The sequence below is a fragment of the Geotrypetes seraphini genome, chromosome 8, assembly GCF_902459505.1.
Source record: "Geotrypetes seraphini chromosome 8, aGeoSer1.1, whole genome shotgun sequence".
NCBI classification, from domain to species: Eukaryota; Metazoa; Chordata; class Amphibia; order Gymnophiona; family Dermophiidae; genus Geotrypetes; species Geotrypetes seraphini.
The window spans coordinates 90,646,843-90,669,859 of NC_047091.1; the positions used below are offsets into that span (position 1 = coordinate 90,646,843).

General features: G+C 43.1%; 1 protein-coding gene across 2 annotated transcripts in view; it reads left to right on the plus strand.

The window, feature by feature from the left end:
- The first annotated feature begins 7,353 nt into the window (after positions 1 to 7,353).
- LOC117365110 (tropomyosin alpha-1 chain) overlaps positions 7,354 to 23,017 on the plus strand; it is a 175,562-nt gene continuing 159,898 nt past the window's right edge. For both annotated transcript variants that reach the window (XM_033955079.1, XM_033955078.1), the window contains exon 1: positions 7,354 to 7,652. In XM_033955079.1, the coding sequence (XP_033810970.1) occupies positions 7,539 to 7,652 (114 nt within the window). In that variant the 5' untranslated portion in view covers positions 7,354 to 7,538. The remainder of the gene's footprint in view (positions 7,653 to 23,017) is intronic.

Here is a 23,017-nt window from a genome sequence, read left to right on the forward strand (position 1 = left end):
AAATCGGGACGCACTTTTAGAGAATCAGGCCCTTAGTGCACGCTAATCGTTAGTGCACACTAAATCGATTAGTGCGCTTTCGTAAAAGGACCCCATAATGAATTGGACCTTCTATGTTTTTGTTAAAGTTATTAAACTTTTTTTTTGAGTTCTTTAAAAAGTGTGAACATTTATCTTCTAACCGGCTTTTACCAAATTTTGTGAGCAATTCTAGACATTCCAAAGAGGACGTTTACAATTGTGTAATAGTGCTGATTCTTGGATTGCAGGATTAACGGTAGCACACCAGCCCTACGGGCCAGGAAACAGTGTCACTGCCCTACTTGCTACAGAAAACACTCAAGCAGCAATGAATGAGCAACGCTCATAAAAAGTCTCCATTTTGTGATGAATGAACCATGAACTCTCATGCTTTCTTTGAACTTCCTGCAGTTTCTCAAGCAATGACTCAGCTTGGGAATTCTGAGCTCTGTAACAGTATGTTCCAGGACACAGAGCAGAAGAAAGACTGCCAGATCCGTGTACTCTGCCCATTCTGCTTACCTACAGCAATACTGTAAGCCTTACTACCAGGGCCGGTTTTAGATATGCTGGTTAGAGTCCAGGGCAATTATTAAGGAGGGGGCCCTCTCTGCACCCTCCCTCCAATATCCCCACCTCCCATTACTACTACACATAACTCCCCTCCCCCCAATACCCCTATCTCCCATTATTTCCACACATAAAATAACTTTAAATGACTTCTTTCCACACAAAACACAGACCAAAAAGTTTTCTCTCTCAGAAAGGCCCTGACACTGCAGCCGTTCTCACAAGTTCTACACGGCTGCCCCAAAGCTTCTCCTCTGCCACGATCCACTCAGGCGGAAACAGGAAGTTGTTAGAGAAGACACTTCAGGGCAGCTGTGTGCAACTTGTGAGGTTGGCTGCTGGATCAGGGCTCCTCTGAGAGAGGAAGCTTTGATTTGGAAAAGCACCGTGAAGGGAGGGAGATGGCCTGACAAGGGGAAGAGATGTCCAGACCACAGGACCACCTGGAGCTGTGGGGCCCAGGGCAGTTGCCCTGTTTTCCCTCCCCTATCACCGGCCCTGCGTACTACATGTCTAGATTTACCCACTGTCCCCTTGCACTCGTATAGCATTGTCGCACCAGTACATCCATGTACCAAAGTTTCAAGAAGAATTACTTTCTCGCATAACCCCCTTAAGTCTTACCTCTCATGGCCCACACTGTAAAATCTGTACCATTTCAGTTGCTATGCTGTGGATTGACTCTTGTTTCCAGAGTTGTACAGGGCTGCTGTTGGATATGTTGGGGCCCAGGAAAGAAATTTAGAAGGGGTTCCCACAGCCTTCTGGTGGACAGTATCCTCTTCCACTTTCAGAAGGCATTGGGTCCCACTAGACCTGGAGCTGTATAACCTTTAAGACAGAGGTTCTCAACCCAGACCTCATGATACATCCAGTCAGTCAGGTTTTCAGGATATCCATAAGAAATATGTATGCACTACCCTCCATTGTATGCAACTTTATCTCATGCACATTCATCATGGGCAGAAAATTGAAGCAGACCAGCAGGTGTAGAAGTAGCCAATTTATTAAAACAAGCACCCAGCATGGCCACATTTTACCCAATAAGGCTGCATCAGAGGCAACAGCTGTTGATCCAGATACATAAATTAATTAAAAGCATACATACAATACTCTCTGTTAACCGGAACTCAAGCAACCAGAAAAAAAAATCAAAGAAAATACTGTAATACTTTAAATAAAAATGAAAATAAAATCAATTTCAGGCAGAAATTTAAATATAATCTTGGCACGCCACACCTGAGTACACCCACGCTTTGCCTACCACATGTCCGGTAGTTTGTCTGGAACAGTTTATGATATGGCATAGTATGGGGTATCGCATTAGTTAGGCTTATTTTTAATAGTAACTCTCAAGCAACCAGAAACTACATTTATCCGGCATCTATCAATCTTGATGTTTGCTAGCTGAGAGTCTACTGTATAAATAAAAGGTCATATCAAAAAGTAATCTTAATAAAAGGTATGTGAATTAATGAAAAAGTTAAAAAAAAGTCTCTAACCCTCCAGAAACAGACATATACCTACTATACCTAAATATTTTTGAAACCTGCAAGCCTGAAGGCTATTGAGGTGGTATACAGTCAGGTGGAGTAGGTATTTCCTTGTTCCTGGGGGGCTCAGCATTTAAAATAAGAGTTGTAGGAGGATATGAATCTGAGTGCCCTGGTTTACAGTCCACTGCACTAATGATTAGGCTGATCCTCTGCTTTGCAAGTTTCAAGTTTTATTAATGCTTGATAAACTTATACCACTTTACATCATATAATGGTAAAAATTAAAAAACAATAAAATAGGGGGTATTACATACATGAATCCACTGTTAGACAAGCACTACACCGGATATAAGAATGTTTATGTGGCTATTTCTGTATAAATGCTGCCAGACAGATGTCCTTGTTCCTGAATATTTGGCATTCATGATTTGGAAGTTTCAGTTTGTAAAATGGCTGTTCATTTTGGATGTTCTCGTGTATTTTTGAACAGGAAACCCTGACATATTTCCTGCTCGAAAATGGCTGCAAGATGGACTTTTGGACGTTATGAGTAGGGTGTTCCAATTCTGACTTGGATGCCCTTTCATAACTGCTCTTCCACATGTGTTAATTTTTCTCTCTGCACTAAAACAAGACCAGTGCTCTACAGATACAAAATACCCATAGTGATTTCAAAGTGAAACCACTGCACCCTTCAGGAGATGTTTCATAATAACATAGCAAATGATAGTAGATAAAGACCCGAATGGTCCATCCAGTCTGCCCAACTCATTATATATTCATGGTTAAATTGTCTTTTCTTTTATATTTCTGGGCAATAGACCATAGAAATCTGCCTTTTACAGTCTTTAGGTTCTCATTTCTGGAATTGGCATTGAAGCCCACTCCAGCCTATCCTAGCCATCTTGTCACTGGAGCTTCTATCAAAGCCCTCTCCAGCTTATCCTAAACCAAATCACCTTATATGGGACGCCTAGTACCGGCTTCAGTTTGTTTTATACCATTCATTTTCTAATTAGAGATCCTCTGTGACTGCCCGAACCTTTTTAAAATTCCGTCACTGTTTTCATCTTCACCACCTCCCTCGGGAGGACATTCCAGGCATCCACTACCCTCTCTGTGAAAAATAATTTCCTAACATTACTCCTAAGTCTGCCACTCTACAACCTCAATTCATGCCCTCTAGTTTTACCTTTTTTCCTTTTTCTGGAAAAGATTTGTTTCTATATTAATACCTTTCAAGTATTTAAACCTCTGTATCATATCTCCCCTGTCCCTCCTCTCCTCTAGAGTATACATATTCAGGTCTTCCAACCTCTTTTTGTACAGCTTTTGGCACTTTTCTCTGGACCGCTTCAAGTCTTTTTACATCCTTGGCCAGATACGGCCTCCAAAACTGAACACAGTACTCCAGGTGGAACCTCACCAATGATCTGTACAAGGGCATCAACAGTACTCCAGGTGGAACATCAACATCTCCTTTCTTCTGCTGGTTTTGGCTCTATCTATACAGCCCAGCATCCTTCTGACTACTGCCACCGCTTTGTTGCACTGTTTCGTAGCCTTCAGATCTTCAGACACTATTACCCCAAAGTCCCTCTCCCCATCTATGCATATCAGCCTCTCACCTCTCAGAGCATACAATTTCCTTGGGTTTCTACTCATGCTTAACAATTCCAGAAGTTCACAGCCAATAAAGTATAGTCCTCAAGCACAAGAGTACTCAGTGGTACTGGCTTGACTGCCTGCCATTATTATAATTTTGTTTCCATATTGTCTTCTTCCCCTTTCAGCTGAAATGGATCATTGGTGCCACAGAAGGGATATGCTCCTCTTTCAGGTATGCAAGCCTTAGAGCTACCTGTGTGAGCATGGACCTTAACTCTCTGTGCAGCTAGGACCTTTCCACTTGGCTGAGGAGTAATTTCCTTGAACTTCCATTATGGAAGGTCAGCTTTTTAGTTTAAAACTTTTTATTGATGAACAACACAATCCATAAGGAACAAAGGAAAAAAACTGCAGGAATGGTGTACAAGATGCCAAGGGGCTCATAATCGAAACAGAAATACGTCTAAAAACTGGCCTAAATCAGCACTTAGATGATCAGTGAGACAAGTCGTCCAAGTGCCGATAATCGAACTGGGTTTTAGATGTATCTAAAAATGACTTAGGCGTTTTTGACTTGGATGAATTTTTGGTCAAAAATGGGGTGTAAAGATAGATGACTTAATGGTCTGGACTATCAGATGGCTGGACTTACAATTAGATGATTTTATATATATATATTGGACGTATTTTTGAAAATTGACTTTTTCCATGTCCGACTTTGGGCGACTAGCAACTTAAGCCCAAAACAGACTCGGACTTTTGATTATGCCCCTCCACATCTTTAATAAACAAACATTAAAATGAACATGAAATAGTTTGTATCCAGAAAGGTTGGAGAACCCGGACCCAACAAGGTCCATGTTTTGAAGACACATTCAATCTTCCTCAGGGGTCAAAAAAGTATGTCATATACTAGGGAACCTTATGGATAACAACTGGAAACAACGATGTATAGAACAACTGAGCAAGCTGAATGAGCTCCTTCATAGTGCAAGATATATCAGCATACAAATTGCAAGATAATCTTTATATAACAAAGATCAAATCTTATAAAAATTCACCAGTTTTCAAATTTAAGTATCCCCCTAAAAAGGACAGTGAATAATATAATGCAATAATCAGTAGTAATCCCCTCACACCCAACCCTATACCTCCCCCAAAAGAACCTCACCCTAGCCCTATACGCTTAATGAACCCCTCCTCCCAATGCCCTAAAATATCCTAGAAAACAAAAGAAAAATAACAAACGGAGCAATTGAAATAACACTTTTGTCTTTACAGTTTTCTGCAAGTTTTGTGGTGGGAAATATTTACAGCATTTTATATCAATTTCATTCAGGACACACGACACACTAACTCACTCTTCTACTAAACCGCGCTAGTGGTTTTAGCGCGGGGAGCTGCGCTGAATGGTCCGCGCTGCTCCTAACACTCATAGAGTTCTTATGAGCGCCAGGAGCAGCACGGGTCATTCAGCATGGCTCCTGGCGCTAAAACCGCTAGCGCGGTTTAGCAGAAGAGCCCCTAAATTTCTAAAGAATTGACCAAGTTCAGTCCCTATGAATTATTCTATACTGTATTCCAAGTTTCCAAATTTCTTTGGGATTTAATATCCCACTTATCAAAGAAATTGTCTAAGTGGCTTACAGTCTAGTTTTATAAGGGAAGGAGTGTGTGAGCAAGACAGGACAGTGGGGCAGAGAACGGAACTACAAAGCTGGATAAGAAAGAGGGGAGGGCAGAACAGAAAGGGTAGACTCTGCTTCCATAGTTCCCACAGAGATCTGGAAAGGGCGGCAAATACAGATTAAGTATTGGTGTCTGAGAAAATAAATGTTTTAAGGTCCTATTTAAACTAATCAAAGAGGTCTGGAGCCTAAGATGAGGCAGCAGTGTGTTCCATAATTCAGGGCCTTGCACTGCGAAAATGGAACAGGTGGTGTCAAGAATGTTTCATAGAAGGAGGGAATAACAAGGTGATTTTGGCATGAAGATCTGAGGGTTCTAATTGGGCAGGTGGGTTCAGAGGGTTGGATTAAGTAAAGAGGTAATCTGCCCCAGATATTAATGTTGGGATTCCTTGAATACCCCTATCCAAAAGGAACCCAAATTACATTCCCATCTTCTTTTCAACTTGCCATAATTCCTAGGTCTATCCAATTGCTGCAGCACTTTATGGGAAAGGGCTTGGAACTTGTGTACTGCCTTTTTGTAGTTATACAACCTCATTCAAAGTGGTTTACATACAGGTACTTCAAGCATTTTCCCTATCTGTCCTGATGGGCTCACAATCTATCTAATGTACCTGGGGCAGTGGAGGATTAAGTGACTTGCCCAGGGTCACAGGGAGCAGCACAGGGTTTGAACTCACAACCTCAGGGTGTTGAGCCTGTAGCTCTAACCTCAGCGCCACGCTTTCCTCCACATGATGGGCTTCTGAGATGTAATAAACTTCATCCTAAAAGACTGAAAAAACACTAAAGGGATGATATTTAGACCATGGGAGGCAGCCCAGCCACCTTCTAAGGTTGGCGGTGAACCTGTGTAGAGAATGACACAATAACAGAATTTGTCACCGTCCCCACGGATAACCGTGGGAAACCATCCCCGTAGCATTCTTTAAGGAGAGAGTATGAATGGGCACAGCCCTTGAACATCAAGCCTTGGATTGAAGAATGCTGGTGTAGAAGGACTGAGGTTGATAGACACTAAAGAATGACACAGGATGGTTTCCTGCAGTTATGCACAGGGACAAATTCTGTCACCATGTCATTCTCTACAAAAATTTCAGGTTCACTGCTGACCTTAGGAGGTGGCCAGGCTGCCTCCCATGGTCTGAATTTCAATGCTAGGGCCATCAGCATTTAATTTATAGTCTAAGTTCAGCCACAGATGGCATAACTGGCCAAGCCGATATTCATCGACTGACCAGCTAAATCATAGGGGCCACAAATAGAAGGCAGGTCTATCTGACCACTAGACTTAATCAGTCAGCCAGTGAATATTGACGCTGACAGGCTATGTCGCATGACATAGCCAGTGACTGGGCTAGCTGCTGACCGGGATATTCAGCTGGAGATAGCCATCTTTCAAATTGGCGGTTAGCCAGCTTAGCAATATTTAGCCGGCTAGGAGCTATTCCCAGCCAGCTAAATAGTGCTGAATATTGGTTAGTGTGTTTTACCCCTAAATGAGAGCTTATAGTATTGGGTCTAGCGATTTTATATAATGTTTGACTTGACAATAAGCAAATCTATTCCCTTATCCCGTGGGAATACGCAATTGTGGATCTTGAAAAGATATTAAGGGGGCATCAGCTTTTAATTAAGCAACTACAGAACTTCATTTGAATACAATGTCTCTGTTTATCTTAATCCCCGGATCATTCTTTCCCTGCGCATTATAAAAGGAACCCAGCAAATTATCTGCAGAAACCTGTGAATTAACTTCTTGGTAACTCTGCCTTACGTCATTAATAAGCTTGTTTCAAGCAAGCATTCATATGTCAACACTTCTGACTTTGTCAGGAGGTTAAAAATGGAAAGGGATCTTTTTTATTTCCAGTTAAAAAAAAAAAAAAGCAGCCAATGCAGAAATCCAAATAAGGAGATTGGCTGAGTGTTGAAGATTCCTCTGGTGAATGCAGTCCAACTTATTATCAGAAAGGCATGAGTGGAAGACCTGGAGGCCAGTAGGGACTTGTGCTGTCTCCATACTATCCAGTGAAGGCTGTTTGGGAGTTTAAAGCTCTCTCAGAGGACTTGAACACACTTCCCTGCTCTGCCTCTGTCAGCTACACTTCTTTCAGAACACCTCTGGGGCTTTCCTCTCAGCACAGCAAAAATGGAGGCTATTAAAAAAAAGATGCAGATGTTGAAGCTGGATAAGGAGAATGCTATCGACAGAGCAGAACAGGCGGAGGCTGACAAAAAGGCAGCAGAGGACAAGTGCAAACAGGTAAAGTATTTAGCATGCTTGAAGGGCACTTTATACTTCTAGAAAGAAAAGGAATAGATTTTTAGCATTTACAAGATGCCGTGATGTAAATTAATAGACCATAAGCTGTTCAGAGTAAGTTCTCCAGCTTTGGCTATCTACTTATGTATACAGCAAAATAAATGATAAAAAATATATCTTCTGTCTACTTAATGTCAATGTCTTCCTGTGTTCTTTGCATAAACCCAGCATCATTTCTGAGCTTCCTGCAGCCTCTTTAACTCAACTAATGTCAACCCACAAGAAACTTTGTAGTTCAGCATTTCCAGGTTTATGGAATTCCTCGCTGCCACATTAAAGGCTCCTTTTACTAAGGTGTGCTAGCGGTTTTAGTGCACGCTACAATACCGCACGCGCTAAACGCTAATGCCTCCATAGAGCTTGCGTTAGTATTTTTCATTTAGCGCACGCTAAAAACACTAGTACACCTTAGTAAAAGGAGCCCTAAGACGTGAGAAAGATTCTTAATTTTTGGAAAATCATTTAACACAAACCAAACCACTTTCAGTGAGTTATTTCTTTATTTTATTCATGAGAATGTATTTACTGCCTTTTTAGAAAAATTCACCCAAGGCGGTGTACAGCGAGAATAAGTTGAACACAGGCAATGGACAATTACAGCAGTAAAAATATTCAAATAACAGTAGAAAGTGTGGCATAGTGTGCTACATTAGTGTCAACACAATGGACTCCTTTTATCAAGGTGCGGTAGGCGGTTATTGCGCGGAATACCGCCTTCCGCGATAGTTGCTAATGCCTCCTTTGACGAGGCGTTAGGTTTTTGGCTTGCCGCGGGGGTTAGCGCGTGATGAAATGTCCGACGCGCTAACCCCCGTAGCGCACCTTGATAAAAGGAGCCCAATAACTAATCAAACATCTTAATGGACAACACAGGGTGTAAGCAAAGGTGAAACACATAGATAAGACAGAATAACAGGAGTTAGAGAAAATAAGGGGAACAATTTAAATAAAGTTGCACATGAAGTCAGAAGGGTGCATTAATATACCCCCCTTTTTTTTTTTTTTTTTACAAAACTGTAGTGCGGTTTTTAGTGCTGGCCGCGGCGGTAACAGCTCTGATGCTCATAGGGGGAGGGGATAATCTCAGGTAAGATGGATAAGTAAGTGTGTGTGAGCAACCAGCAAGTTAATTGCATCTTCCATTAAAGGCCTGAGAGAACAGCTAATTGTTTTATTTTGATTTTTTCAATTGCGACTACAGGACTGGTGGAAGTATTCTTGGTTAGTTTTGCCACTTTTTTTTAATTGTGAACCATTCTGAGCTATAGGTTAAAATGGCATATAAAAATTATGAGGTAGAAATTCAAAGGTGTTTAATTGGGTAGGAGTGGATCCTGCCTGGTTAGACCCTGTTGAACTGATCCGCCCCAATATTCAGTGGGTCATGTCACTGAATATTGGCATAGCTGGGACTCAGTGGGCCCTGGGCTTGAGGACCAAGATGGGTCCCCCTGCATGCTCCCCCCTCCCCCCGGGTCCGTCATCTTTCCCTTTCCCCATGCTCAGATCCGGCACCTACTATCCCGCCCCCTACGTTCAGCTGCTTACTCGCCCACCAGGTCCTCCAGATGCTACAGCAGCAGAGTCAGCGCTAATGGCAGAAAGGGGCCTTTCCTCTGCCATGTCCCACCTACAGTGACACAGTGGGTTATTTTAAGAGTAGTTGTTTTTAGGATTTTGCTTTGTGATGTTTATTCCTAAATTTTTATGTTCATGCCTAGTTGTAGACAATATATAAATGTTTAAAATAAATAAATAAAATTGCAACAGTGTGGTAGGACGTGGCAGAGGAAAGACCCCACCAGCCATAGAGGAGGCCTTTAGCGCTGTCTCTGCTGCTGTAGTGTCTGAAGGAACCAACAGGTGAGTAAACAACTGGGCAAGGAGGAGGGAAGAGGTGCCAGACCTGGGTACATGGAAGGGAGGGTTCAGTTGCAGGTGGCCCCTACCATTGGGCAGCCCTGGTCATTTTACCGGATTCGCTCAAAGGTAGTTATGCCCCTGGGTTCTAACAAGCAATTCCCTAACTAGCTAGGGAACAAAGTTTGGATGGAGCCACAAATTAGTAAAAAGGCTGTCCTAACTTTATGCACCAAGTTAACTGGTCACCAATCTGAATATCGACCGGTGCCCAATTAACTTCCAGATCGGCAGTCATACCTGGATATTCAGTGCTGTGACCCACATATACTCTGCCATTGAATATCCAGTGTTCATTCAGCCCATGGCTGAGAGTGACTTACAAGCCACAGGCTAATTATTAAGAATATATGAATTGCCATACCAGAACAGACTGAAGGTCCATCAAGCTCAGTATCCTGTTTCCAATAGTGGCCAACCCAGGTCACAAGTACCAAAACAGATTTTATGCTGCTTATCTTAGGAATAAGCAGTGGATTTCCCCAAGCCATCTCAATAACGGTCTATGGACTTCTATTTTAGGAAATTATCCAAACCTTTTTAAACCCTGCTAAGCTAACTGATTACTCTTATGTTTATTTACCTGGATGACACTTGGCATATAATCTAGTAACAGATGCATTACTATGGTGCATTGAGGACTGATAGAGTATCCTAGTTCTGTGGGTCAAGATTTAAGCAAAGGCAGATTAGGTTAATAAATGAGTATTTTAAGCCTGCTTGCACCATCTTCTGGCAAAGTATTTAATTTTCAGCAACTTTATGTGTGGGGAGGGGGTGCTGGGGAACAACACAGAAGAAACTGGTACAAGCAAAATCTTGTACGATAACTACATGCGACTTTTGCTTGCAAAGAATACATGTAAAGATCAGACACAAGTCCCTCATTATTTTGTTTGTACAAGGATTTTGCTTTCATAATTTTTTCTGTGGAATGACTTCCAGAAACTGCAAGAAATAAAAAATCATAGGCAATTTCAAAACTGTATGACAGCTGATCTGTAGGCTCTCTTTCATTCTTCCCTCCCCCCCCTCCCCTCCCCGCATTTTGCCTGATCCTCAGTCTTTAGCCTTTGATCCCAGAGGCCATAGCTCTGGTGAATCTTCTGAGTAGTTGAAAATTAATGACTGGCACAAATGTGAAGTGTTCACCCAAGGCTCAATGTGGGAAAGGGTGTGCAAACAACCATTAGCACGGATCTGTTCTACTGTCCCCTTTCACAATCATCTTATGCCCCCTCATTTCAGAGCTTCCTTTCAATTGGAAGAAGCCCACCTCTTGAGCATTTATGCGACAGAGGTATTTAAATGCCGCTATCATATCTCCCCCTCCCACCTTTCTACCAAAGTATAGTAGAACCTTGGATTGAAAGTAACTTGGTTTGCAAGACAAGCAAAACATTTGATTAAATTTTAACTTGATATACAAGCAAGGTCTTGCAATACAAGTACATAGAGTATACACACATCACAACTGAGCCGGTGGTTCTTTTCTCTCTGACACTGCAAGAGTGTAGTGACTGTTCTAAATGAGCAAGGTCTTGCAATACGAGTACGCATAGTATTTTGTATTAAAGTTTTTGGGATGTGGAACAAATCGTCTGAGTTTCCATTGTTTCCTATGGGGAAATTTGCTTTGATATCCAAGTGCTTTGGATTACAAGCATGCTTCTGGAACAAATTATGCTCGCAAACCAAAGTTTACTATATTTATATTGAGAACCCTCTGGTGATATCAACCATCAGCAGTCAGCATTTTTTTTTTTAAACACCGACTGTCACCGGTTAGATTAGCCCCAAAGGCAGGTTATGTCTGGTCAATGGCACTATCAAGGGCTAATTTACTCAATGGAGGCTGCCAGGGCTTATGTGGGTACTGTGAGCTACTACGAGAGGTCATGGCAGCCATTTTGAAAGGCAGCTTTGAGGGCGCAGTAGTGAGAGGGCTGCCCCTCCTCCCCCCAAATGATGGCTGAGTACTTCCAAGACAAGGTTTACAAAATTAACTTTGGGTTCTCAATTAGGTCACCTCCTCCTCTCCCTGCCCCGGTCCATCCTAACAATCATCTTGCCTTTTCTGAAATCAATGCTTCACACCCACAATTTTCTCCTCTGATCCTATTCCCACCTATCTACTTAGTGCTATCTCTCCGACTGTCATCCCTTCTATCTGTCATATCTTCAATCTATCGCTTTCCACAGCAACTGTTCCTGATGCCTTCAAACATGCCATTACGCCTCTCCTCAAAAAACCCTCACTGGACTCCACATGCCCTTCCAATTATCACCCCCATCTTCCTCCTCCCCTTCTTATCTAAGCAACTTGAATGTGCTATTCACCGTCATTGCCTAGACTTCCTGTCATCCCTAGCTATTCTTGACCTTCTCCAATTGGGCTTTCGTGCCCTGCATTTCTTGGAAACTGCCCTTGCTAAAGTCTCCAATGACCTGTTCCTGGCCAAGTTCAAAGGCTTCTATTAGGTCCTCATCCTTCTTGATCTATCCACTGCTTCTGACACTGTAGGCCACCATCTTCTCCTTGATACGCTGTCTTCACCCTCCAGGGATTCAAGACAAAGTTAGACAAGTTCCTGCTGAACCAGAACGTAAGCAGGTAAGGCTACTCTCAGTTAGGGCACTGGTCTTTGACGTAAGGGCCGCTGCGGGAGCGGACTGCTGGGCACGATGGACCACTGGTCTGACCCAGCAGCAGCAATTCTTATGTTCACTTGGATTTCAGGGACCTGTTCTTTCTTGGTTCTCTTCTTATCTCTCACATTGCACCTTTATTGGATGCAGAGATGGATCCTCCTCCTCTGATATCCCACTTTCAGTCAAGGTTCCTCAGGGCTCTGTCCTGGGACCTCTTCTTTTTTTCCATCTATACTTATTCCCTTGGTGCTCTGATCTCCTTCCATGGTTTTCATTATCACCTCTATGCTGACGACTCCAAAATCTTCCTCTCTACACCAGAAATCTCTGCAGGAATCCATGCCCAGGTCTCATCCTGCTTGTCCAACATCGCTGCCTGGATGTCTTGCCGCCACTTGAAACAGAACATGGCCAAGTCTGAGCTACTTATCCTTATGTCCAAACTACATTTTCCTCTCCCTACACTCATTATCTCAGTGGATAACATTGTCATCCTCCCTGTCTCATCAGCTCGCAACCTTGGGGTCATCTTTGACTCCTCTCTCTTCTCCTCTGCACATATCCACCAGTCTGCCAAAATCTAACCTTTCATCTCTGAGCGCACTTACAAAACCCTTATCCACACCCTTATCACCTCTTGCCTAGACTACTGCAACAGATTACTGCAACTTGCTCCTCACTCTTCTCCCATTTAAATACTTTTCTTCCCTTCAATCTGTTCAAAATGCTGCTGCATGACTTATATTCTGCCAGAGTTGCTATGCTCACATTACTCCCTCCCCAAGCTCCCTATCTGCCTCCACATACAATTCAAACTCCTCTTATTGACCTACAAGTGCATTCACTCCGCAGTTCCTTGATAGCTCTCCTCCTTTATCTCTTCCTATACTCCTTCCCGGGAACTCTGTTCAATGTGCAAGCCTCTCTTATCTGTGCCCTTCTCCTCCACTACTAACTCCAGGTTACATCCCTTTATGCTTTCTGTGCCATACGCCTAGAACAGACTACCTGAGTCGGTATGTCAAGCCCTGTCCCTAGCAATATTCAAGTCCAGACTAAAGGTCCATCTTTTCGAGGTTGCTTTTAACTCATAACCTCCTCACCCTAAAGCACCCACTGTAGCCTTCTTGTGACCCTGGGCAGGTTACTTGGCACTCCATTGCCCCAGGTATAAAAAAACTAGCAGGTAGCAGGAGATAATGTTTTAGGAAGTCCTCTTCTGCTGCTGCTGCTGGAGGAGAGGCTGCTCAGCAGGAGATTCTGGCTCCTCAGCAGAACCGCAGGAGATGGCCAACAAAAGCAGAAGTCTCCTACTGAAAGCGGGAGACTTGGCAGGTCTGCTATCGCTCCACTCACAGACTGCCCTGGCACTATTCTTTTAGGGCTGGGGTGGTCTGTGATGATTTTTCAGCAGCATTATCCAGATAATACTGCTGAAAATTAATGACTGACCCAAGTTATTGGCACTTAACCTGTAGCAGGTGCTTTTAAATATTAAGCTGAAAGTTCTGCTATTTAATTTAAGATATCCCTTGTTAAGTTATACAGTTCTGGATTTCATCATTATAGTAATACTCCCTCTCCTTGCTTCCGTTCTTCCTTAAGGCACTTTTCAGTCACAGTGCTGAAGCTCTGGCAGACATGGTTGAGTAGGGAGTGGCTGTTTGTCTAGCGCTGACATCACCTCTCTCCTGAAGAGTGAACATTTACCTAAATTGAGGTCAATGGGCGTCTTGTCTCCCTAGGGCTTGATTGCAGTGTGGTTTTCCAAACCGCTGTCATGCACTTTGTACTACAAAAGATTCTCCGAAGAAAAGCATCCACAAAAATTCCTTGTGTTTATTAAGTTTAAAAAAATGTGATCACTTTTGGAAAAGCATATGGCAGTCCCCAGGACCACCAGGCTAAATAGTACACTGATGCACTGGGAAAATTTCCTCTCCGATGGGATATGTGATGACATGTTCCCTTCCCCCTGTCCCAGACTGGCATCACCATTGGCAATCATCTTGCCTACCCCTTCCAATAAGAATGGGTGCTCCTTCTTTCAATTCTGAATCCATAGCAACTGGATAGTGCATAAGATGACCCTGGAAGAGCATAAGAAGACCTTGGGCAATCCTGTAGAACAGGGATTCATTTTTTATTTTATTTGGCTTTATAGCCCGTACTCTCCAGAGCCCAGAACAGGTTACAAGATACGTACACAGAAGTCTTCAAGATCAATAACACACGTGCTATAGAGAACTTAAGACAAGTATCAGAACACACATGCAGATTAGAGAATGACACGGGGACAAATTGTTCACCGTCCACGCAGGAACTAATTTTCCCATTGCCGTGAGCTCTTTTCCTGTCCCTGCCCCCTTCCCGCAAGCTCTGTCCTCATCTGCACAAGCCTCAAACACTTTAAAATCATAAGTGTTTGAGGTTTGTATGGTTAAGGCAGAGCTTACAGGAATGGGACAGGGACAGCGACAAAACCCGTGGGGACAGGGAAAAACTTGTCCCCGTGTCATTCTCTAATGCAGATAACTTAAGGCAATAAAAGAGGCTGTCCTAAATGATCTATAGGCCAATACTCAGAACCTAATGCTAGCGCTAGAGGCACTTAGCAACAGATAAGCACTGGCGATAGACTGCATGCAATGCTCTACATATATGGATTGTATAGATGTATTATAAAGTATGCACGACTTATTTTATGCTATATAGATTTGTGAGTGATTTTATTTTCTTTGTTCTTTCCTTTCCTATTTTTAATGGAGTTCTTTTCACTATTTTAACTTGTTTATTATGTTAACCGCTTTGATCCTGTTTAAGCAGTATATAAAGAATTTTAATAAACATAAATGAGGTGCTTAGTATTCCTTCCTGATGCTCACAAACAACGTACAAATCAAGCACTAACCTTACCACTGGAAACCTAATGCCAGCTTGGAGCTGGTGTTAGGACAGGATTTCCAAGGAACATGATGCATCAGAGTTGCCTTGATGGGGTTTTTCTCTCAGCGAAAGAGCTTGAGAGAAGAGCTTTCAATGAGCTTTCCAGCCATGTGGTTGCAAAAAAAAAAACCCCAAAACAACAAAACCCCCGCAACCCACAAGTGTGAAGTTCCCTTTAATAAAATATACGAGTACAAAAACTACATTGACAGTACCTGTTTGTAAAACCTGTCCTTAGGGATTGGATAGAAGTTGAATGTTTAGCCCTGAAAAGGAGTTTTCCGGAGCCATCTGACAGGCTGACAAGTGCATTATGGGAGTGACTGTACTCTTCCTGTTCCCCAGTTTGACAAGGCATATGCACAAGAGCTTTGCTTACTGCACAGGATTTGTGTGCATGAACCAGGCAGGTTCCTCCTCACCAAAAAATAATTTTCCAATGCTCAACACTAATATTGTGTTTCCCCGAAAATAAGACAATATCTTATATTTAATTTGGGGTCCAAAAAATGAATTAGGGCTTATTTTCGGGGAATGTCTTATTTTTTTCCATGTACAATAATTATCTCTCCCATTCCCTCCTCTACCCCAATTCTTCCTTTTTCCTTTCTCTCCCCACCCCATGTGCAGCGTCTTTCCTTCCCTCTCACCCATTCCCTTGTGCAGCATCTTTCTATCCCTCCCATCCCCCTGTGTAGAGAGAAAGGCCTGAAGCCGGCAACAGCAATGAATTGTGAGTGCTGCTGCTGCTGCCCGATGAAGTTCAGGACACTAGGCCTTGGGTGACAGAAGGAAGAAAGGGAGCAGAGGGGAAGAGAATTGGGGAGAGTGTTGCTGTACCCAACCGGAAGGAGAAGGAAGATGAGGGAGGGAATGAAAGGAGATGCCAGGGCTTGAAGGGAAGAGATGCCAGGGTATGAAAGGAAGGAGGAAGGTATGCCAGACCAAGGGAAAAGGAAGGAGGAGATGTCAGAGCATGGAGGGGGAGGGAGAGATGGAAGAAAAGGAAAGAAGAGAGATGCCAAGGAATCAGGGAAGAGATGATGCCAGACCGTGCGGTGGGAAGGAAAGAAAGGAGAAGAGAGAGATGCCAGAGCATAGGGGAGGGGGATGAGCATAGAGAGAGCATAGAGAGAGAAAAATGGAGAGGTGACAGAGCTGAAATCAATCATGTACAAAAGAGAGAAGGGGCACAGGATAGATAGTTTATGGAAGGAGCATAGAAAGAGGGAAGATGCCATATGGAAGAGAGAGAGAGGGCAGACACTGGATGGAAAGAGCAGAGAGGGCAGTGAACAGAAGGGGCAAGACAGAAGGTGAACAGTAGATGGAAGGGGTAGAGAGATGGAAACAGACACTGAATGGAAGTGTGGGGGAGAGGAGGGACAGCCGCTGAATGGAAGTGTGAGGGACAGGGGGAGCAGATGCTGGAAGAAGTGGGGAGGAGAAAGAAAAAAGGGCACATGCAGGATTGAGGGAAGAGGATAGAGTTAGTTACTGGAAGGGGTGAGGGAAAGAGGTGGCAAGCTATAGGTAGACACAGTGAAAGAGGGAAATTGAGTACTGAATAGTAAAAAAGAATTTAGACAGAGGCAGAAAATAAATTGAGAAGGAAGACCAGGGAAGAACAGGAGGAAGGGAGCGGAGAAAGAGATGCCAGAGCAGGGGGGAAGGAGAGGAGACAGATACCAGACCTGGGAGGAGAAAAAGAGGAAGGGGACAGATACTAGATCTGAGGGGAAAAAAGGAGGAGAGAGATATGCTAAAATCTGCTGGGAGGGAAGGAGTGAGGAAGGAGAGAAAGAGGCAGAGAAAGGGGGGGGGGGGTTGTCAGCACATTAGAAAGACTACAGAGAAAAAGGCCTGGACGAAAGGGGAAAGACAGGAGGCAGATGCAGGACTAGGGGAAGTTCAGACAGAAGGGGAGAGAGAGGGAGACCTGGAACAAAGGTAGAAAGGAGAACTGACACTGGATCTGGAGAGGGTAACAGAGGGAAAACAGAGAGAGACCTGGACCCAAAGGGGATGGGGGTGGATTGTGAAAGAAATGTTGGATGCAAAAGAAAGATTGCACAGTCAGAAGGAAATGCAACCAGAGACTCATGAAATCACCAGACAACAAAGGTAGGAAAAATGATTTTATTATCAATTTAGTGATCAAAATGTATCTGTTTTGAGAATTTATATCTGCTGTCTATATTTTGCACTATATTTTTCTATAGTTACTGAGGTGACATTGCATATTTTAAAGCAATCTGCCTTGACGTCTTTGAAAAAATCCTGAAACTCATAAATGATAATTAACATTTTCTCTGCATAGTGTGCTTTGTGGGTTTTTAAAATATTTTATGTTTACCATTATGAATTAATAAGATATTGTGTGTACATGAAAATGAATGGAAGAAATTGGGGACGGAGCTGGGGGTGGGGCTAGGGTGGGATTGGGGGCGGGGCTGAATATTAATAGATGTCCCGTTTTGATGAAAAAATAAATGGTCACATTAGGTATGTCAGGTCTCACCGGGGTGGGGGGCGCTGAATCGACGAGACCAATTTTTTCAGCTATTAGTGTTGAAAACTGAGAAGTTATTTTTCAGCGCTGATTCCGTGGTATTCTCCTCCACTGTAGAGAACAGCGCAGGAATTCTGAGCATCAGCCTGTTACTACACTTTATCATTTCTATAGCGCTACTAGAAGTACGCAGCGCTGTATATTAAACATTGTAAGTTCTACAGAGCAGGGACTGTGTCTTCACAGTGTGGCACAGTGGTTAAAGCTACAGCCTCAGCACCCTGAGGTTGTGGATTCAAACCCCGGCTAATCCTTGTGACCCTGGGCAAGTCACTTAATCCTCCCATTGCCCCAGGTACATTAGATAGATTGTGAGCCTGCCGGGACAGAGAGGGAAAACTGCTTGAGTACCTGAATAAATGCATGTAAACTGTTCTGAGCTCCCCTGGGAGGACGGTATAGAAAATTAAATAAATAAATAAAGCAGAAAACAGGACAAGTAGGGAATTAGGGAGACAGCAGGATTAATATCCCTGCTAGCAGAATAAATTCCAATGCTGACCATATTATTCAGATATTCTGCGCTGACCATCTGGATATTTTGACTGCTTTGACAGATACTTTTACAAATTGCTGTACAGAGCAGCTGAATATTGACCCATGTGTCAACAGGAAGAAAGCTCAGTAAATAAACCACACACCCTTAACCTCTATTTCTACCTCAGCAAAATTATTCTGCCACAATGAATGTGCCCTCCACTTGACTTACAGGCAGAACTAAGTCTCGAGGCACACACTCGGTACGAAACTAAGCAAGATCTTATCTCCCTACTACATGTATCCACACTATAAATGCCAAATCTGTCCTTTACTTTAAATGTATTGCTTTACATATAGGGCCTATCGGTTGCCATGCTACTGTGCTCAGTCCCCAAATCTTGTATTCTGCTCTGCATACAGTTCATAAGAATTATCCCTCTGCTGCTGTTCTTCCCTTTAATCTGCTGTTCTGAATATATTATATGTGAATTTGTATCCTTGTTGCTCATTGTTTGCCATGTTACTGGGCCCAGTACCCAAAACATGTACATAGGAATTTCTACTACTGCTCTTCATCCTTTTGATTAGTTGTTCTGTCTATCTGCTGTATATGAAGTTGTAATCTTGTTGCTAAACCTTCTACTGTGTATTTAAACTTGTAACTCGTTCTGGGTGGACTAAATAAATAGATAAAAATTGGAGTATCCTATCTACAAAACTAGATAGGGAGTATAAAGATAAGTGCACGTCCTACAAAGGGTTTGCTTGGACAGATGTTCATGTTTACATGAGGGAACCCACCACAGACACGGCTTGTTGGTGGATTTAATACTCATGAATGGAGTGAGTGTGTCTAATACCCAGGTGGTCATTGCAGTGAACATTTGATATCAGAGCTACACCAGACTCAAAAGTTGCGGAGTTCAAACATGCAGACTTCAGCAAAATGGAGAAATACTCGAAGGAAGAGCTGGTAGGGTAGGAGGAGATAAAGGAAGTGGAAGGACAGTGGGTTAAACTGAAAGGAGCTTATAAAAAGGCGGCAGCTTACCTTTAATATAAGAAAAGTAAGCAAAAGGTAAAGGAAACCAATAGGATTCTCCAGAGGGGGGGCTGCAAAAATGAATAATAAGAAGAGACAGATCTGTCAAAGTGGTACAACAGAGCCAAGAGCCAAGACAACAAACAGCATAAATGGGAATGTCAACAGCAACCACTGGCGTAGCAAGAGGGTGTGTGTGTGGGGGGGGGGGGAGGGGGGGTTGGTCCTCCCAGGGCATGGTCTTTGTAAAGGGTACAGGCACCTGTCCTCATCTCCACCCCTTCCTTCCCGACCCCCCCTGCTGTGCACTTGTGCCGCTTCCCTTCCCTGGTACCTCTTTAATTTTTCCTGTGCGAGCAACATTACGAACTTGCTGCCTGCGTCAGTGTCGCCTCTCTCAGATGTCACATCTGGGCCCCACAACTAGGAAGCAACGTCAGAGGGACAGCTAGCACGATGCAGGCAGCACGTTCCTGCAGTTGCTCTCACCTAGAAAACTAAAAAGGTGCAGGGGAAGGGGGTGCGCGCATGGCAGGGAAGTCGGGAAGCAGCAAGGGGTGGAGAATAGGGTGGGGGAGGGGGTGCCACCGCCATGGGTGCCACTTACCCTTGCTACGCCACTGACAGCAACAGTTAGGGACAGTCAAAAGACCCCAAAGTGACTGCCTTTCAGCTAGTTTGTCTGTGTCAGAGGCCCGAAAAATAATTCATTTACAAAGTCATGCAGTTTTAAAAAGTTGTCAGTACTCTCATAAATACAAATACGTACAGACCCAATCACAAAACATAAGAGTTGTCGTGCAAGTTTGCAAGAATCAAGAAGAAAAGAGCTGTGACCTGGCAGAGAACAGGAGTCCAGAGAAGTGCCCTGAGAGCGAGGTCCCCCATTTGCTAGCATTTTAGCCAGCCCACTGACGTCATCTATACCGGTCGGCTTGGGGATATAAGCAATGCATGATTCTGTGGCGCGACCGCAGGGTGTGGCCAAAGAGGCACACTAGACCCCCTAATGAGCCCCTTTAGAGCCCCAGTGGAAATCAGATAGAGACCAGGTAGGCTAGAATTTGATGGACTTTGAAGATTATCATCTCTACTCAAGAGTTCCCGGTACCCTTTAACTTTCTCCTTATTATTAGGATGGGAAAGCTAAAGTCAAGCAATCATCAACTAGTACTCCATCTGTTCCGGGGCCTATTGAAAAACTCTTGGTGGCCTTAAATAAAGATTCTTCTTCCTCTCACATAATTGCCACAGACTCTGGGGCCTCATTGAGTTTGGGGGATAGGTATTCCCCTCTCCCTCCTAATCCTTCTTCACCCTCCCCCATAGAAGGCTTGTCCCAAGATGGTTTTGTTCCTATGGAAAAGAAATTAGCATTGAATTAGTTGGCTTCCCCTTTATTGATACCATCAGTAAATTTAAAGGCTGTAGAATTTCCTAAATAATACACTTCTGAGTAAATGTATCCTTCTATAATTACCTTGTTTGATGTTAGATTTATTCAATTTCTATACCATTCTCCCAAGGGAGTTCAGAATGGTTTACATGAATTTTTTCAGCATTTTTCCCCTGTCTGTCCTGGTGGGCTCCCAATCTATCTAATGCACTTGGAGTAATGGGGGGATTAGATGACTTGCCCAGGGTCACAAAGAGCAGCATGGGTTTGAACCCCAACCACACACTGATTTGCAGTCCAGTACAATGACTATGAGTTTTCTCAACAAGTTGTCTCTAAGATAGAACTAGATGGATGCCAAATTGGCAACATTGCAACAAGCTGGAATGACTGGAATTAAGGATAGTTTTATTATCCATAGGATTTTGGAGAAGTTGGAAAATGCCATGTTTTTGAATTTTCCTCAGTCTCAATTGCTTTTTGCAGATATACATGCTATTAAGAAAATATTTAAAGGAAGTACTCTCTCTACCTGATTCTGATTCTATTATTACTAAATGTTATTATTTGGCTCAGAAAATTTTGAATAGAGAGAAGGGGAAGGAAATAATGGATATGTTAAGTGACAGAGAAAATGCATCGGAAAAATTGAGAGAGTTTTTGGAGTCTACTCAGGATGACATAATTACTCGCTTAACCCTCTTAGTCTCTTTTTCTAATAAGCAAGATAAGATTGCTATTCTGAAAAGTTGCTTTAAGAAAAAAAGTTTTTGTATTTTGTGGTGGGAAGCTTCTGATTTTTCCAAATGTTTCAAGAGCTACACAAGTTTAAGACAGAACCAATTTATGCAATTTAAACCTTGTGCCTCTTTTATGAAGCTATGCTAGTGAGTGCCACATGGCAAATGCACCAAAGCCCTTGAAATCCCCATGAGCTTCAGTGCATTTGCTGTGTCTGCCTGCGATAATCAAAAATGCAAAAGATGTAAAGCAAGATAAGATTTTTTTTTCAGGTGAAATTATGAGACTCATATAAACCAATTGTCAATGTGTAGACAAAGATGAGGGAACAGCAAAATTATTCAACTATTACTTCTGTTCAGTATTCATGGAGCCCTTGGCCCTTCTCCCCTCCCCCAGGCAAAGGTCCATAGATGTTTGATAAAGTTAGATATAGGGATGGTATAGATACTGCATTGCTCACAGCAGGGCTGGTTTTAGTCATAATGGGGCCCAGGGCAGAAATTAAAGAGGGGCCCCTCTTCTACCTATCTCCCAACTTCCCCACCCACCTTTAAATGACTTTTTCACACACAAAACACAGACAGACCTTCACCAAATACAGAACAAGGGGGATCATAAATTAGAAATAGAAATATGAATACCAAAACTGAACTGGAAATGCCAAAAAGTTAAACTCTGCTTGTACTTAATTTTGTACTAAACACAATCAGTGGCATAACCATGAGAGGGGGCTGGGCCTCCCTCTTTGAGCTTAGGCCCCTTCAAAATGAACATCTCCCATGATGTAGCTGGTGGGGATCCCCAAGCCTCATCATCTGATGACCACATTCTCTCCCTCCTCAGGTCCAGTGACCAGAACTTTCAAAGGTCTGCAGCTGGCAGCAATATTACAGAGCGCTGCCTTCCCTCCTCCTGATTATACTGTAATTGAAAGTATGTTGTAATTATACTGTCTCTGAACCATTGTGAATGTTTTCTTTGCAAAACGCTTAGTTATAGGCAGTTTAGAAATTTTAAAAATAAATGCATGCATGCATGAAAGCACTGGTAGCTTGAGGATACTGCCACTAGCTGCAAAGCTTGAAGACTTCTGGTTGCCAGACTGGAAGAAGAGGTCTTCAGTTGCCAGGGCTTGGGGATCTCCACCAGCTCAAGAAGTTATATTTTGCATTCAGGTGGGGAGAAAATTTGGTGCCTATCCACCCATTTTGGGCTCCAGCCCCTCCCCCCAAAACAGCTGTATGGTTACACCACTGAATACAACACATCCAACTTCACTCCGTTTCTCTTCTCTCCTTTCAGATCTTTTAACTCTCTCCCTTTCTACTTAAAACAAAAAGTTCAACTAGCCAGGGGGCTTCCACACTCGCATGCCTTCCCCCTTCTATCTGCGCCAGTCCGATATCGCCCTTATCTTCCGTCGCTGAAAAATCCATATTTTGCTGCAGGAGAACATTAGCCATGGCAACCATTCTGAAGCGCTTCCTACAGCTTCCCTCCCTGCTTTCCTTCTGCTGCGGTCCATCCCCAATGATGCAACTTCCAGTTTCCAC